This window comes from Schistocerca nitens, chromosome 12 (assembly GCF_023898315.1).
Source record: "Schistocerca nitens isolate TAMUIC-IGC-003100 chromosome 12, iqSchNite1.1, whole genome shotgun sequence".
Classification (NCBI taxonomy): domain Eukaryota; kingdom Metazoa; phylum Arthropoda; class Insecta; order Orthoptera; family Acrididae; genus Schistocerca; species Schistocerca nitens.
Window position 1 is genome coordinate 138,757,415 of NC_064625.1, and position 17,006 is coordinate 138,774,420.

The following is a 17,006-nucleotide window of genomic DNA, read 5'->3' on the forward strand; positions in this document are numbered from 1 at the left end:
CATATTTTCTTTCGAGCGTATAATGTGAAATATAGTAAAAATATATTTGAACTGTTGAGGTGAGAAAATTTTCGATGTTTCGATTTTTATGGGTTTTGGCCGGGCGGGTTTGGCGGGGGAAGGAAAATCGCCCGGTACACTAGTCATTTAATTTCTTGTCAAACAAATGGTTGCAGAATACGTCAAAAGTTTGTGGATTTAATAACATATATTTTCTTAAACATATTCTTTTGTGGTGAATATTGTGTGAAAATTACAGAAGTAAGCGAACGCATTTATTTGAGTTCGCTCTTGAGTTACGTAGTTACTGCTATACCTAGCGTGCAAAGCGTCAGTTCCTTCTTCTCCATTTTGAAGCGGCGGGTGTAGCGTCGTTAGGGGTGTAGAGAAACTTGTACTGTGGGAATTTGTAGGTAGAAGTTGTCCCAGTAAAGAAAAATTCATTCAAGATGGTGAATATGGATCGTGAGGTAAGAAACTACAAATTATTTTTTAATTCTGACTGTAAATACTTGGATAAGAGTTCATCGATCCTAACTGGTCAATGAACGCAATGGGAGTTAGTTTAACTGGTTCTAAAATCATTTGGAACTATTTGAAAGTTAATAACTGGCCTAATGGTTAGAATTTTTAAATGTTTACAATACTTTTTTTGTGATTGTATTAATTGCAGTACGACGTCCTTTTGTATTAATTGCAGTACGACGTCCTTTGGTGAGGCAAGCTTACGTGTTCAGAAAGTGTGTGTGTGTGTGTGTGTGTGTGTGTGTGTGTGTAAAATCGCGCATTACGCGTAGAAAGATTTTCACTTTTTGTTGGCAATTGTGAGATAAAGTTAATGTATGTAACATGTAGTTCTGAGCGCTATTAATGGCGTAAGGAGTTTGACCTCCTATACTTTATCAGTTAAATTAATCAATTTTATACTGTTTTCTATACATCGTAATATTTAATGATCCCCGTATGTCGGAAAGGCCTACAGTTTTGTTATAGTGAGCGGGTGTTTAACGCGTGATATAACATGGCTACGTGGAAACGAGTGGTCGCCATTTTGTCTTCCATTCAGCACCGCGCTGTTAACTATAGCAGCTCTGGTTGTTGCCTGGAAGAAAATAAATGTAAAGCCATAGGTTTGGTTGTGAGCTAGGAAGTCGCTCACGGACCCGGTCAAGGCTTTAAATAATGGCATAAATTATAATTAAGTTATTACCTATAAAGTGTGAGGATACTAATTGAATTTCCTTCCCACAGAATGATCACGGTGAGCCAGAGCATGTTAGAAAACTATTTATTGGTGGATTGGACTATAGAACAACTGACGAGTCCCTAAAGCAACATTTTGAACAATGGGGCGAAATAGTTGACGTGGTGGTTATGAAGGACCCTAAAACGAAGAGGTGTGTAAAACAGCTTAGGTTTAACGCATGATAGAATTACTTTATTAAGAAAATGTTAACAGCACTTCATCCTTGCAGGTCGAGAGGTTTTGGGTTCATAACTTACTCCAGAGCACATATGGTGGATGATGCTCAGAATGCTCGCCCACATAAAGTTGATGGTCGTGTTGTGGAGCCGAAAAGAGCCGTTCCTCGCACGGAGATTGGTAGGCCAGAAGCGGGAGCGACTGTGAAAAAGCTATTTGTTGGTGGAATTAAAGAAGAGATGGAAGAAAACGATCTGCGTGATTATTTCAAGCAGTATGGCACTGTCGTTTCTGCTGCAATCGTCGTTGACAAGGAGACTCGCAAGAAGCGTGGCTTTGCTTTTGTAGAATTTGATGATTATGATCCAGTTGACAAAATATGTTGTAAGTGTCGACTTATCTTGATGGCATTACAATAGTTGTGTATGTATTTTATACTTATGGTAGTGCAAAGTCTAAAATTTATTAGCTTGCGTTGCTGAGTTACTTAACTTTTTATTAATCTGCAGTCGAAATTTTTAAAATGAGATTCCTCTAATTTTCAGTTAGGGCATTGAGCCTTGTGGGCTATTCAGTACTTACCTGAATTTCTCAGGCATCAAATATGTTCACTAGCTCATTTTTCTGTGTCAGAACCTTATTTTGATTTACCAAAATTTTTACTGTGGCTTGCAATTTGTTACTAAACTCGGAATTGGTGTGGAAGTTAACCTGTTGTAATCTTAAGTTCTAATTCTTCCAGTGAGTCGCAATCACCAGATCCGTGGGAAGCACATAGATGTCAAAAAAGCCTTACCCAAAGGTGATGCTCCAGGAGGCCGTGGGGGTGGTGGCAGAGGTGGGGTTGGTGGTGGTGCAGGTGGTGGCTGGGGCGGAGGACGTGGTGACTGGGGTGGAAGTGCTGGTGGCGGTGGAGGTGGTGGCTGGGGAGGTTAGTAATTGCTGCATCAGTCTTCATGCTTCTGTTAAGTTTTAATTCTAATCTTTATATTGTTTATAACCTTGATTTATTTTATTTTAAGGTGCTGATCCATGGGAGAATGGCCGTGGTGGTGGCAGTGACCGATGGGGAGGTGGTGGTGGCGGTATGGGTGGTGGAGATAGGTGGGGTGGGGGTGGTGGAATGGGAGGGGGTGACAGGTACGGTGGTGGCGGTGGACGCAGTGGTGGATGGTCCAATGATGGTTACAATAGTGGACCACAGTCTGACGGATTTGGTGGTGGCTACAAGCAAAGCTATGGAGGGGGTGCAGTTCGTGGTTCTAGTGGTTATGGCGGAAGCCGGTCTGCTCCATACTCTGATAGAGGATCTCGAGGTGAGCTTTTAAAGATGATTTTGCTGTTTGTTGCAGGGTGATCAAGCAATTTGCAAAAATGTTATTGCGTTTCAGGCGGTGGAGGTGGTGGTTATGGTTCTGGTGGTGGCCGCAGGTATTAAGTGCTGTGGCTCTCCTTTCCTCCCTGTGCAGGTATGTAATTCTTGTAGTACATTTAAATTTGTCAATATTATGCATACAACCTTGAAATGTTGAGTAACATTTAGGAAACTGTTAGGCAGGCATTTCATAAAGGTTTAAAATACAGAATTCCTAGTTCAGTCTCCTTTTTTGGGAAAGTAGTGAAATTGCACACAATACTTTCGGTTATTGAATGATTTGGGACTAAAACATGTATGTAGACATGTTCAAGATAAACGATTAATATAGAATAAATTTAGGTTGAAGTGCAGTAAAAGTGTACTATGCTTTTCCTGTGTGTGTTGCTAAGTCTTACATATTAATGTGGAAATAAGACTAGAGTTTGAGGATAGCAAGTTGTATTGCCTGTTCATAATTTCCTCTGAAGGTAAATGGTTTTATTTCACTTGTGGTTACTTAAGCTGTATGTGGTCTCAGATACCACAAACTCTGAAATTGAGGTATTTTGAAAAATAGTGACAGTATACAGTAGCTAATGACATGATTGTCAGTGAGCAAAGTGATGACAGCTGCCACAACAGAAGAGCTGCAGTACACTGTTATTGCACTTAGCCTAAAAATTTGAACATTGTTGAATTTTTTAGACATGCAGTTACTTGCATTGGAAAGTCAAGTGCACTTGAATATACAATATATTCAGCTGAACTTGGTGGCAGCAAGCTCTGGCATATTCAGGAACAGAAAATGCTGCTAGCTTTCAAAGTAATTTATGCAGCAGTTTAGGCAGAGTAATAGAAACTGGGCTATTCAGGTGATAGGAAAGTTCTGATGAAATGCCCACAGTAGGACAGATGAGATGTCCTGTCCCCCTGGAGTTGTGGTCCTGGCTGACTTAATTCCTGGATAGTCTTCTCCATCATTAATATTTTTTGTTTTTAATGAAAGCTAGTATTAGTAACCTTGTGCCTGAGGTTGTAGCCACTTTGAGTGGAAAATGTATGATTGGTTTCATTTGGAAATTTATCATTATGGATCTAATAGTGATTGAAGTTATAGCTCTTTCAGTGTTTAGGAGTATGGTGTAAGTCCTTAAGACAAAAATCCCTTCGAGAATTTGGAGGTAATTAATATTTATGCTGTCTTTTGATAGAGTATTAGTACCTTGATGGTTAGGATTATGTGATAAACTTGTTTAGGTAGATAGTGGATAATATTTTGTGAGATGTTAACTAATGTTTTATGCATTTTGTTTTCTCTCTGAACCTTGTTTATTCAGGTGTCGCCTATTTCTGATACTTCGCTATAAGTAGCTGAGGCTGTCAGATGTAGGAGACAGGCAAAGTCAGAGCACAGGAGAGGCAGGCAGGCAGGTTTAACCTTGAGCAGAGACAGAAGAGCAAATGAGCAGAACAGGACATGGATCAGTTCGTTGCTAGAGCAATCGTGTGTACTGCATCATCAGTCATTCCATTTTAAACAATCTCACCCTTGACACCATTATCAGTTAGTGAAGTAGTCTACATCCTATGTCTTGTGTAATTATCTTCGACTTTTTAAGATGTGTAATTTTATTGTAGTTGCTCAATAGTTGTCAGATACAGTTCTGGAAATCTTGGCCTGAAAATATAAACCATTTACAAATTATGATCAAAAATGCCTGTAGTTTTGAGGAATGAGTACAAATGTTTTGGAAAGTTAACTTTTTGTCCAGTATCTGATAATGCCGAGAAACCAGTTGTATGAACTTTTATAGGTCATTGTATTTATTTAGCTGGCTCTCACATTTTGTATAGGTTTTAAGTGGTCATACACCTTAGTCTTTGTGAGAAGGAATCCAGTTTTCTTTTGAGGGACCAAATCATAAGTGCGAAACTGCAGGCTTGTAGGTGTTCAAAGGTACCCTCACTAATTTATTGTAGTTCTTGCCATTTTATCATATAAAAGCAGTTTTAGTATCTTGCATTGAAAGTTAAAAGTGAATGAGGAATTGATCTGTATGCTTAGAACTTCATGCAGTAAATAATTAGTGAGTACAAAGATCTGTAATCCCAACATGTCACTAATTACTGGTTTCTTTGTTCTCTCTTCCCCTCCGTTTCTTTTTGGATCCGAGTTTTTGGATGTTTGGAAGACATTCAAGTGAGTTTTTGGTATCCTGAACCAAGGGCTCACCTGCATAAAAGGTCAGTTGCTGGTGACTGTATATCTTTAATTTTAAAAAGCCCCCATTTTTGTACTTTCCAACACAATAGGCCATGTGAAATGCATTTATGTATTATAATTTTCCTATGTTCTAAATAAACTTTTTCTAATAAAATTGTGTTCTTTCTTTAACCTATTGACATTCCTGAGACAAAATTGTAACAATAAGGGCTACTGCAGTGGTGCCTGCTGGTGTGAGGCTGATGCTGTGTGTAGCAAAATATAGGTTGGCTGGAAAAAACTTTCTCAGTAAGGCAGTTAAAGTGAAATGAGTTTGGTAATATTGTATTTGCTCCATAAGTAATGAACTTGATTAGTAAATAGATGTACTGATAAAGCTGAATATTTACACCAGACTATGGAAAATGCAGGGATATTTGCTGACTGGTAATGTTAAGTGTGTGAGAACGATTCATGGCACACTGAAAGTAAAATTGTGAAACATTATTTTGTAACGGTGCTGAAGAGTCTAGCATTCCAGATTGAAGTGCAAATGTTAAGTTCTGTGGAAACTTAGATTTGGTGCTTAATGTATTACTTTGTTGCACTTGGAAGCAAGTAAACTTTATATCCACAAAGATTTAAGTAGTCACCTAAGCAAAATTTTGCAGTATACAAGCAGAAGTAACTTTGTACCTCTACAGTAGTAAGTAGTGCAGTGTTAAATTTTGTAGTGAACAAATATTGAAGTTGGGTGGCTAATTGCCCCTGGACACTTTGTATCGAGGAAGGAATGTCGCTCAAGTGTTACTTTAGTGCAGAGGTGAGGTGTAACCTGAGGTAAGTTTGAAAATGAAACTTCAGAGATCCAAATTTAGATTTCATATAGGATTGAGTGTTTTACATTATTTCAACAACCTTTTACTGTCTCATTAAAAGAATTGCAGTACCCATTAGGGGAGTGGAGGGAGGTTTGGTACTTTCAGTGAGTGGTGCAAATGTTAGCTGTGATTATTCTGTACACTATTTTCATGTGGCTAGTTGCAGAAATGAAAGTTTCTGAAGATTGTATTTGCAACTACATTTTGGTATTAACAGTACTGGAACATTCAGGATTAAGCTAGCAACAGTATCAGGTTTTATCTTTGGGAAGAGTATTTGATATAGTACATTCAAACATTTGAGGGTGTTGCAGTTGCTTAATTGGAAACATTGTCCATAAAGGTTTAAGTCTAAACAAGTATTGATAGTAATGTAAGAAATAGGACAGCAGTAGTTTCCCTGCAGCCCTAATGTAATCTTCTGTCCAGAAGAAACTGCTTGAATATTTATTCATACCATAAGAATTCAAAGTGGTGCAAAGTAGGGAACATGCTTAAATTGTTCAGCTTTGTAAAATTACTTGACAAAGAATACATTGTCTGGTAGTTGGAATTGGCAAACTTCAGTTGTGTGTAATTTTGTAAGAATATTAAGTGGAATGATCATAGGTAGTTTTGGGTAAAGCAAGAGGTAAAATACTGAAGAATTGCAGTCTGCAAAAAACATTGCTTGCATTAACATTAACCCATTCTAAAGTTTGTGTGTGGGGACCCACATTGAATGACATAGATATTATTAAAAAATACAGAGAAGGGCAGCATGAGCCATGGGAATGTGTTGCAGAGGTGCTGAAGAAACAACTGGCAGACATTTGAAAATAGTTTACTTGTAGTTTTGGAGACTCACTTTGAATGATTGTGGGAATAAAACTGGGTATGTATCTCTTGTATAGGTATTGAGGACAAGATTAGGCTACAGCAGCATTTTTTCTGCACTGTCAATTGAATGGGAAGGAGCCCTAATAACTGTTGCAATGGGACATAACCTGTCATGCATTCCAGTGGTATGCAGAGCATGTGACATAAAGGGTATTTTTGAAATGAACAGATGCTGCTTGCTTTAAGATGTGAAGACTAGTCTTAAGCAGATTACATTAATTTATCATACCAATTACAAATGTTACATAGTGAAAGTGAACTCTGCTCTTACTAGGATGATGATGATTTTAAAAAGTACATTATGTGTTTCTTATTGTGGATTTTTCCATTTATGTATGTCTGATAGGGTTTAACAGTTTTCTTTTTAAAGTTGGTAAGTCTCAACCACATGTTAAAGATGACTTGAACTCAAAGATTGAAAGCAATATTCATTATTGGGTGTTTGAAAGCCATTTTTGTGCTATCCAAATAAAGAACTTAATTGCAATAAGTTTTGTCTGTGGTTAATATAGTTCCCTGAGTCCAAAGGTAGTTCAGTCCCAGGGTTTTTAATCAGTTAGCTTCACTTGTGGCACTGTTTGTTGATAAGGAAAATCTAGTGTTGCAGAATGGCTTGGAGACAACGTAAAGCTGTACTGTAATTGGGTGAAGTGTATCATTACTGATGATGTACTTCACTTCTATCAATCTGGTTGTAATGAATGTAGTATCTTTTGATATTGGCTGTGCAATTCGTTGACTGTTTCAGTAAGACATTCAAAAATGTGATAGAATATTCTACTGAAATTCTGGAAAAGTATGTAGTCACAAACTAAATTTTCTGAAACTGTTTGCTTGCTCCACTATATAATGAATCCACAAATTCTAGGTCCACTCTTTGTCATGGATTGTGAAAGTTAGAGAAGTGTTCACTGTTGTATTCCAATTTTTGTGGCTTTGCTGATGCTGCCCAAGTACACACTCTGATACAAAACTGTAGCGCAGTCACACTGAGGAGTTGATAATCCTTTGCAGATAGCTTAGAGAACTGCGTGTTGTGTAACATAAGACAAGACAACTGTGAAATTGGTAAAAGTAAAGCTGAAGTTACCATTTTCTATGATTAATGAAATTCCATGCCTTACTTACGATTTAGTATTGCACATAAATATGATGGGCCTCAAGAGATGGATATTTAGTTTCTTCTAGATGTGTAGCAATCTGAACAATGCCAGTTGCAATTTTGCATTGCAGCAAGGTACAGGTAAAACAGGCCAACAAGAGCTGAAATTGAAGCAGAATAGGTGACCTGAAAGCAGTCTAGAAATTCATTGTTCTAGTGAGGTAGTAACTTCATTATTTTACATGTGGAAAAAAAATATTCAAAAACAGGCCATCCTCATACACAACTGATCTGGTCTTGCTTTCTTTCTGTGGTGCAGTAAACTGACATCAGCTTGCCAAGTGAGGTAACATTTTTGTTGTAGGATACACCATTGACAGGCAAGTATTGTTAACAGCCTGTGTGAGAGTAATTGTTCTTTGTAGCTGCAGTGATACAAGGAAGTGCTGTTTCTTTGCTCATTCCTATCTGTGACCCCTCAGCCAAGCACTTGAGTGCGAGTCAGAGTAATCATTTAGGTAAGGGTTTGTGAGAGGAATCAAACCATGGCAGTCCCCAGTTTGTGAGTAATTTACAAAAAAGAAAAAATTGGAATTTTGCATGATGTTCTACATAACACACAAATGTTGTAGACTGATTGCATAGCACAATGGTTAAGCTACAATAATTATGTGAAAGGTAGTTACTAACCTTGTTTGAGGGCTTTAAATTTTTTTTTCAAATCTCTATTGAAATTCTGCACATGTGTCTGCTACATCTACTTGTGGCTTTGGTTTCCAACTGTGGCAATGGATCAAACCTGTTTACCATATAACAAAACTGTCTGATTATATGTAAATGGAAAGTGGATGGGAGGGGGAAAGATAAGGGGACTACAGATGTCAACTGCGCTGGGATGCAGCTGATATTAGTAATCCTTCATTTATCTCTTTCTTTCTCCCCACCGTCACATATAATGTATCACAGCTGCAGATTTCACATGCTGTCTGTTACTGCACATTTGTTTCAAAGTGTCTGAGGAAGCCCAATTTCATTTGTGATGTCACGTCCCACATCTTTCGTCTTCTCCCCTCCCCTTAACTTTTCCAGATCTTGTTTTGCTTTATCTAGTTCCACTGGAAGAACAGCAATCTTTGCCTCCTGTTCCACTATTTTCCTGTGTCTACAAACAAATCCTGCAAAACAATTACATCCTTGTTTATTTCCCCAATCACCATGCCACTAGTTACCCACAGGAAAGAAACTGCAACAATCATCACGCCACACCGTGGAACTAAGTCCTTCAGCAAGTCATTCACTTCACACCACACTTGTCACAAGTTGATTTTACCTTTAGTGTAAATTGACTAAGAAAACTTCATAGACTAGCCAAAAAATACATTAAAGTTCTTAGAACATTTAGGCCTAAAGTTTGGATATTAATCCAAAACTTTTGGAGAAATATAAATGATTAAAACTGTTGTTTACATTATGGAACAATAGTTAACAAGGCACTGAGCCTACACCACATGAAATTTTCACTATTTCTTGACTAGTTCACTTTGGCTGCTTACTAGAGTCAAATGGATGGTATGTAAGAAGACACAAACTGAACTTCATTGAAATCGGCATTTAACTTACAGGATATGATAATGTAAATAAAACTTAGACCAATATTCATGCCTATGAAATGTTCTCTCTTTCCAAAAAAACAAATAAAATTGAAACCTTCAATAGATAGCACACGGTAGCTGCTAATTTACTTATATGCTATAATGACCTTCATTGTTACTGTACAATTGAACACTTAAGGAGAGCTCTGAATGAACACAACTTGTCAACCAAAGGGGGTAAGTTAGTCAGGTATGGGCTAAATGCATGAAAGGATTGTCGGACTCTTTTTCAGAAAACACAGTGAACAAGTCAGTGTACCTGGGCATTCGGGAGTGTTTTGTGTACCCTCAAATTCAAGGCTTGCAACCCAACATAAACTTTAAACAAGATGAAGCTCTGCAGCATTAGTAAACAGCTGTTTGTAAGTTGCTGGATACAAAAATTTCCTGTTGCTGGATCAGATGCGTAGAACCCACTGCCTGACCACTACTTTTCCCAACACATGCCACTGGATTTCTTCAGATTCATGAAGGATCACATTCAGGCAAAGTGGAAGACATTCCTGTGTTAAGATGTTTTACCACTGATGTACTTGCAACAATGGCAGAGGACACATTAATAACATGTCGAGAAACAGAACACACTCGATATTCTTCACTTGCAGAAATGTATTGTTTCTTTATTTATAAATTCTTCGAGATGTTATAGTAATGTGGGAGATGGAAAAGTACATCCTTTACTTTCCTTGCCCTCTCACTTGCCTGCACTGCTACAAGGTGACGTTTAGTCTTGCAGTGAGCAGTGGTCATAATGTCTTGTGTCATGAGTGTGTCTCAGTGAGGTACTTGAGTTGGCTAACTCTGGGCAGGAGCATATACAACTATGGTTCATATTTAAAAGAACTGCCGACCATAAACTGGATGGGTATGTACCTAATAGAGCAAATCATAATGGAAGGGGGATCCATCATGGTATACAGTTTCTCCCCCTCTCTGACCAGCAGCTAGTGTTAAGTATATTGTAGTAGCCCATTTTATTCCAATCTAGCTCAGTTAAGCTAAAAGGTTGGACGCTCCTAAAACAGCAATTACTACTTAATAGATAACAAAGGAAGGGGCCGGAGAGAGAGATGCAGAATGAAATGTGTTTGGCTGTCAGCAGGGTAATACTCGAAGCCCTCAATGACTACTGTAGTATAATCTTATTGAAGTCCGTCCCTGGTAGCTGAGTGGTCAGAGCGACAGAATGTCAATCCTAAGAGCCTGGGTTCGATTCCCGGCTGGGTGGAGATTTTATCCACTCAGGGACTGGGCGTTGTGTTGTTCTTATCATCATCATTTCATCCTCATCGACGTGCAAGTCGCCGAAGTGGTGTCAAATCGAAAGACTTGCACCAGGTGAACAGTCTACCCGACGGGAGGCCCTAGTCACAAGACATTTACATTTATTAATCTTTTGAAAGATCTCTGGAGTCTAAAGCAATTCTGGTCCCATGTTAATCCCATCGCTGGTACCAGAATTAATGTCCAGATGCTCATGGAACTGAAATTGAAGGTAAGAAAGCAAAGGCAGAAAAAGTTAACTCCATTTTCAAATGTTCATTTACTGTGGAAAATACATGTGTACTGCTCCAGTTTAGATATTGTGCCACTACAATTATAGATTCAATACTTTTGGTTGTGAATACCTCTTATCACACACTTCTGAAGAATAGACTGTTACTGCCCTAGAAGACTGTGCCTAGTATAGTAATGAGTGAGTGAAAGTAGCAATTGTGTCTGCAGACCAACACAGTGAGAGCTTTCACATTTAAAGGGACGCAGAGCTGAGCTGTTGAGGGGAAGTAGATAACTGTGAGCCAGAACTCTGCCAAAATTTTATCTTCAGGAGCAGAATTTTTAATATTTCTGATGTTGTGGTCTTCAGTCCAGAGACTGGTTTGATGCAGCTCTCCATGCTAATCTATCTTGAGCAAGCTTCTTCATCTCCAAGTAACTACTGCAGCCTACGTCTTTCTGAACCTGCATAGTGTATTCATCTCTTGGTCTCCCTCTACGAATTTTATCCTCCGTGCTGCCCTCCAGTACTAAGTTGATGCTTCAGAACGTGTCCTATCAACCGATCCTTTCTTCTAGTCAAGTTGCGGCACAAATTTCTCTTCTCTCCAATTTTATTCAGTGCCACCTCATTAGTTATGTGATCTACCCATATAATCTGCAGTATTCTTCTGTAGCACCACATTTCGAAAGCTTCTATTCTCTCTTGTCTAAACTATTTATTGTCCATGTTTCACTTCTATGCATGGCTACATTCCATACAAATACTTTTAGAAAACACTTCCTGATACTTAAATCTATATTCGATGTTAACAAATTTCTCTGCTTCAGAAACACCTTTCTTGCCACTACTAGTCTACATTTTATATCCTCTGTACTTCGAGCGTCATCAGTTATTTTGCTCCCTAAATAGCAAAACTCATCCAGTACTTTAAATGTCTCATTTCCTAATCTAATTCCCGCAGCATCACTTGATTTAATTCGACTACATTTCATTATCCTCGTTTTGCTTTTGTTGATGTTCATTTTGTATCCTCATTTCAAGACACTGTCCATTCAGTTCAACTGCTCTTCCAGGTCCTTTGCTGCCTCTGACATAATTACAATGTCATCAGCAATCCTCAAAAATTTTTATTTCTTCTCCATTGATTCCTACTTCAAATTTTTCTTTTGTTTCCTTTACTACTTGCTCAATATATAGATTGAATAACATCGGGGATAGGCTATAACCCTGTCTCACTCCCTTCACAGCCACTGCTTCCGTTTTGTGCCCCTCGACTCTTATAACTACCATCTGTTTTCTGTACAAATTGTAAATAGCAATTGACCCCTGGCACCTTCAGAATTTGAAAGAGAGTATTTCAGTTAAACAAATACTAACAAAGAGATAGAGGGGCTTTCCAGTACTTACCTCAGCTCAGTACAGCCAATAGATACACAAAACAGAACAGAGAATCCTAAAATTCCAAGGTCCCTCACAAAGCCTCACAACGGCTTCCATAGACCTACTCACTCCATCTGAGCCACGTACCCCTACCTTCTACCTATTACCCAAAATCCACAAAGAGAACCATCCTGGCCGTCCCATTGTAGCAGGCTTCAACGCCCCAACAGAATGTATCTCAGCTCTGGTAGACCAACACCTCCAACCTATCACCCGCAGACTCCCATCCTACATCAAAGACACAAACCACTTCCTAGAACGCCTCAAATCCATTCCCACTCCCCTCCCACCATAGATGTTACATCCCTTTACACAAACATCCCACATACCCATGGTCTCTCTGCCGTTGAACACTACCCCTCCCAACACCCACCCAAAGATCTTCCAAAAACCTCGTTCCTTATCACACTTACCAACTTCATCCTCTCCCATAATTACTTCACTTTTGAAGGCCAGACCTACAAACAAATCAGGGGAACGGCCATGGGAACCAGGATGGCTCCGTCCTATGCCAACCTCTTCATGGGCCGCATGGAGGAGGCTTCCCTGAAGACCCAACAGCTGCTTCCCCTGTCCTGGTATAGATTTATAGATGACATCTTTGTGGTCTGGACTCATGGTGAAGAAACATTCCTTAATTTCCTCAATAACCTCAACTCCTTTTCAAATCTGAATTTCACCTGGTCCTTCTCCAAAACCCAAGCCACCTTCCTGGATGTTGGCCTTCATCTTGTTGAAGCACACATCCACACCTCTGTCCACATCAAACCCACAAACAAAAACAGTACCTTCACTTTGACAGCTGGCATCCATTCCACATCAAATGCTCCCTTCTCTACAGCCTAGGTATTCGTGGCAAACGTATCTGCTCCAGTGACGAATCCCTCAACAATTACACCAATAACCTGACCAGTGCTTTCCTCTCCTGCAACTATCCTGCAGACCTTGTCCACAAACAGATCTCCCGAGCAATACATTCCTCCCCGTCCAACAACAATGTTCCTACACCCAGACCACACAGAAGCATCCCCCTTGCCACCCAATATCATCCTGGCCTCGAGTATATCAACAAATTACTCCACCAGGGATATGACTTTCTCAAGTCAAGCCCTGAAATGAGATCATCCCTTGACAATATTCTCCCCACACCACCCAGAGCTGCCTTTCGTCGCCCACCTAACCTCCGTCCTTGTCAAACCCTACAATTTTCCCAGACCACCTTTACCCAGCGGTTCCTACCCCTGTAACCGACCCCACTGCAAAACCTGCCCCATGCATCCCCCCACAACCATCTACTCCAGTCCCACTACTGGTAAAACATACACAATTCAAGGCAGGGCCACATGTGAAACACCACATGTCATTTATCATCTGACATGCCTGCACTGCACAGCCTTTTACATTGGTATGACGACAACTAAACTGGCTGAGTGCACGAACGGGCACAGACCAACTGTCCGCCTAGGAGATGTCCAATACCCAGTAGCGGAGCATGCCGTCCAGCATAATTCTAGGGACCTAGGAACCTGCTACACTGTACGTGCCATTTGGCTTCTCCCACCCAACACCAGTCCCTCAGAACTTTGGAGATGGGAACTTGCACTCCAACACATCCTTTCATCCCGCCATCCCCCTGGACTGAACCTACGTTAACCAACCTCACTCCCATTTACTCTTCTGTCTTCTCCTTTTTCCCTCTCCTCTTTAGCCATTCATGCATCTTTTCTTCCTACATAGTTGTGTGTATCTTTATAGTATATACCTCTTTACTTCTGCATGCGTCCTCTTTGGTTTGAAGCTGGCACAGTACTTACAGCAGAATATCTTTGGCTTCTCTCTGACGACCATGCCTCCATCCTTACTACCCTCCCTGTTTACCTTTCCCTGTTGCTTCATAACCTGGGTTGTGAGTAACTGAATCCAATTTCCTTTCTTTCATTTTTTCCCCTCTGTCCTCCCTGATGAAGGAACGAAGTTCCGAAAGCTAAGATGTAAATTTTCTGTTCTGTTTTGGGTATCTGTCGGCTGTAATGAGCTGAGGTAAGTACTGGCCAGCCCCTCTATCTCTTTGTTAGTAAGGATATCTACTAGCCCACGTCTTTTTACCTACTTGATCCTCTGCTGCCTTCACTACTTCATCCCTCAGAGCTACCCATTCTGCTTCTAGTGTATTTCTTTTCCCCATTCCTGTCAATTGTTCCTGAAACTCTGTACAACCTCTGGTTCTTTCAGTTTATCCAGGTCCCATCTCCTTAAATTCCCACGTTTTTGCAGTTTCTTCAGTTTTAATCCACCACTCATAACCAATAGATTGTGGTCAGAGTCCACATCTGCCCCTGGAAATGTCTTACAATTTAATACCTGATTCCTAAATCTCTGTCTTACCATTCCGTAATCTATATGAAACCTCCAGGCCTCTTCCACGTGTACAACCTTCGTCCATGATTTTTAAACCAATGATTAAGTTATGCTCCGTGCAAAATTCTACCAGGTGGCTTCCTCTCTCATTCCTTACCCCCATTCCATATTCACCTACTACTTTTCCTTCTCTTCCTCTTCCTACTATTGAATTCCAGTCCCTAATGACTATTAAATTTCATCTGCCTTCACTATCTGAATAATTTCTTTTATCTCATCATACATTTCTTCAAACTCTTCATCATCTGCAGAGATAGCTGGCATATAAACTTGTACTACTGTGGTAGGCGTTGGCTTCGTGTCTATCTTGGCTACAATAATTTATTCACTATACTGTTCATAGTAGCTTACCCGCACTCCTGTTTTTTTATTCATTATTAAACCTACTCCTGCGTTACCCCTATTTGATTTTGTATTTAGAACCCTGTATTCACCTGACCAGAAGTCTTGTTCCTTCTGCCACCAAACTTCACTAATTTACACTATATCTTACTTTAACCTATCCATTTCCATTTTTAAATTTTCTATCCTACCCACCCGATTAAGGGATCTGACATTCCACACTCCAATCTGTAGAATGCGTTTTCTTTCTCCTGGTAACAACGTCCTCTTGAGTAGTCCCCACCCAGAGATCTGAATGGGGGACTATTTTACCTTCGGAATATTTTATCCAAGAGGACGCCATCAGCATTTAACTATACACTAAAGCTGCATGCCCTTGGGAAAAATTACGGCTGTAGTTTCCCCTTGCTTTCAGCTGTTTGCAGTACCAGCACAGCTAGGCCGTTTTGGTTAATGTTACAAGGCCAGATCAGTCAATCATACAAACTGTTGCCCCTGCAACTACTGCTGCCCCTCTTCAGGAACAACATGTTTGTCTGGCCTTTCAATAGATATCCCTCTGTTGTGGTTCCACCTACGGTACGGCTGTCTGTATCGCTGAGGCAAGCAAGCCTCCCCACCAATGGCAAGGTCCATGGTTCATGGTGGGGAGGATGGGGGGGGGGGGGGGGGGGGTTAACACGTATATAATGTATGTGAACTGTTCTAGCTTTTAGAACTATTGGTCCCTTTCTTGTGGTGGTAAGATGAAAAGGTTAGAAGTAAAAGGCAGCTCACTCAGACTCCAGGATGAGATAGATCCACCTCATTTTAGGGCTAATGAGGCAATAGATTATTGTTAGACTTCTCGATGTGCAGGTGCTATCTAAGAATCCCATACATGGAGCTTCATCCAAGATATTCTCATATTCTTGTATCCATGAGTCATCTTTTTTTGCGTATGGATTGGAATATTAAAATTGGAATTTTTGTACAATTAAGCATTAAGCTGTTAGCTTTTAACCAGTTGTAAGCTTGTTCCATTATTCTCCTGCCTGTGTCTAGAATCGTTGTTTGAGACTCTTTGTCATCAGCTAACATTTCAGTTTTTGTAGTCATCCATTGAGTCTCATTCTTGCCATATTATTTGCTAATGTGATCCTTTGCTTTCTGTCGTTATGATCTCTATCCACGCAGGGAGAATGCCATTAACATTACACTGTTTTAGTTTCCAAAGTTTAACTTAATAATGTACACAATCAAAAGCTTTGGTGAGATCACATAAAATAACATTAGGACAATTTTTTGTTTAGTTAGGTCTGTGATTAATGGTCAGTTGCTTATCTCCACTTTTATAACTGGAGTTACTACCGTATTCTTCGTCTTTCAGGAAATACATTTTGACCCATTGACTGGTTACAAAATCAAACTTCAGGTTGTAATATCAACAATATAAGGAAAAGATAGATCGCTACCCACTGTAAAGATGACACATTTAGTTGCAGACGGGCACAGTGAAAAGATGCTTACACAATAGCTTCCAGCCAAAGCCTTCTTCAGAAAATGAAACACACACTTTCGTTCACACAGGGAAATGCATCTCACTTACAAATGACCGCCATCTCTAGCAACTCAAACCGGAATGCAACGTAAAACGGAAGCAGCAATCTGGAGGGGGGTAAGAAAAGGGAAGGGATAGCAGGGTATGGGTGGGGTGAGAGAAGAGCATTGTCTGACAGAGTGTGCGGGGACTAGACTGCCAACAGGTGCAGTGTCAGGAGGCTGTGAGGTAGGGAAGAGGAAAATGGAGTGAAAAAGGAGAGAAGTGG

At 39.9% G+C, this 17,006-nt stretch overlaps 1 protein-coding gene across 1 annotated transcript; it reads left to right on the forward strand.

Annotated features, from left to right (window-relative positions):
• The first annotated feature begins 313 nt into the window (after positions 1–313).
• Positions 314–5,158, forward strand: LOC126215022 (heterogeneous nuclear ribonucleoprotein A1, A2/B1 homolog). Its single transcript, XM_049941644.1, has 7 exons — positions 314–470; positions 1,252–1,397; positions 1,476–1,807; positions 2,166–2,354; positions 2,446–2,739; positions 2,815–2,892; positions 4,118–5,158. The coding sequence occupies exons 1-6, from the start codon at positions 450–452 to the stop codon at positions 2,859–2,861; spliced, it is 1,029 nt and encodes a 342-aa protein (XP_049797601.1). The 5' UTR covers positions 314–449; the 3' UTR covers positions 2,862–2,892; positions 4,118–5,158.
• Positions 5,159–17,006: the final 11,848 nt, after the last annotated feature.

Bases quoted from the DNA above. Each gene is read 5' to 3' on its own strand.
- LOC126215022 (XM_049941644.1), top strand. From the start codon at position 450: ATGGTGAATATGGATCGTGAG. The intron at 1,398-1,475 runs GTGTGTAAAACA...TCATCCTTGCAG, and splicing joins AAGGACCCTAAAACGAAGAG to GTCGAGAGGTTTTGGGTTCA. The intron at 2,740-2,814 runs GTGAGCTTTTAA...ATTGCGTTTCAG, and splicing joins CTCTGATAGAGGATCTCGAG to GCGGTGGAGGTGGTGGTTAT.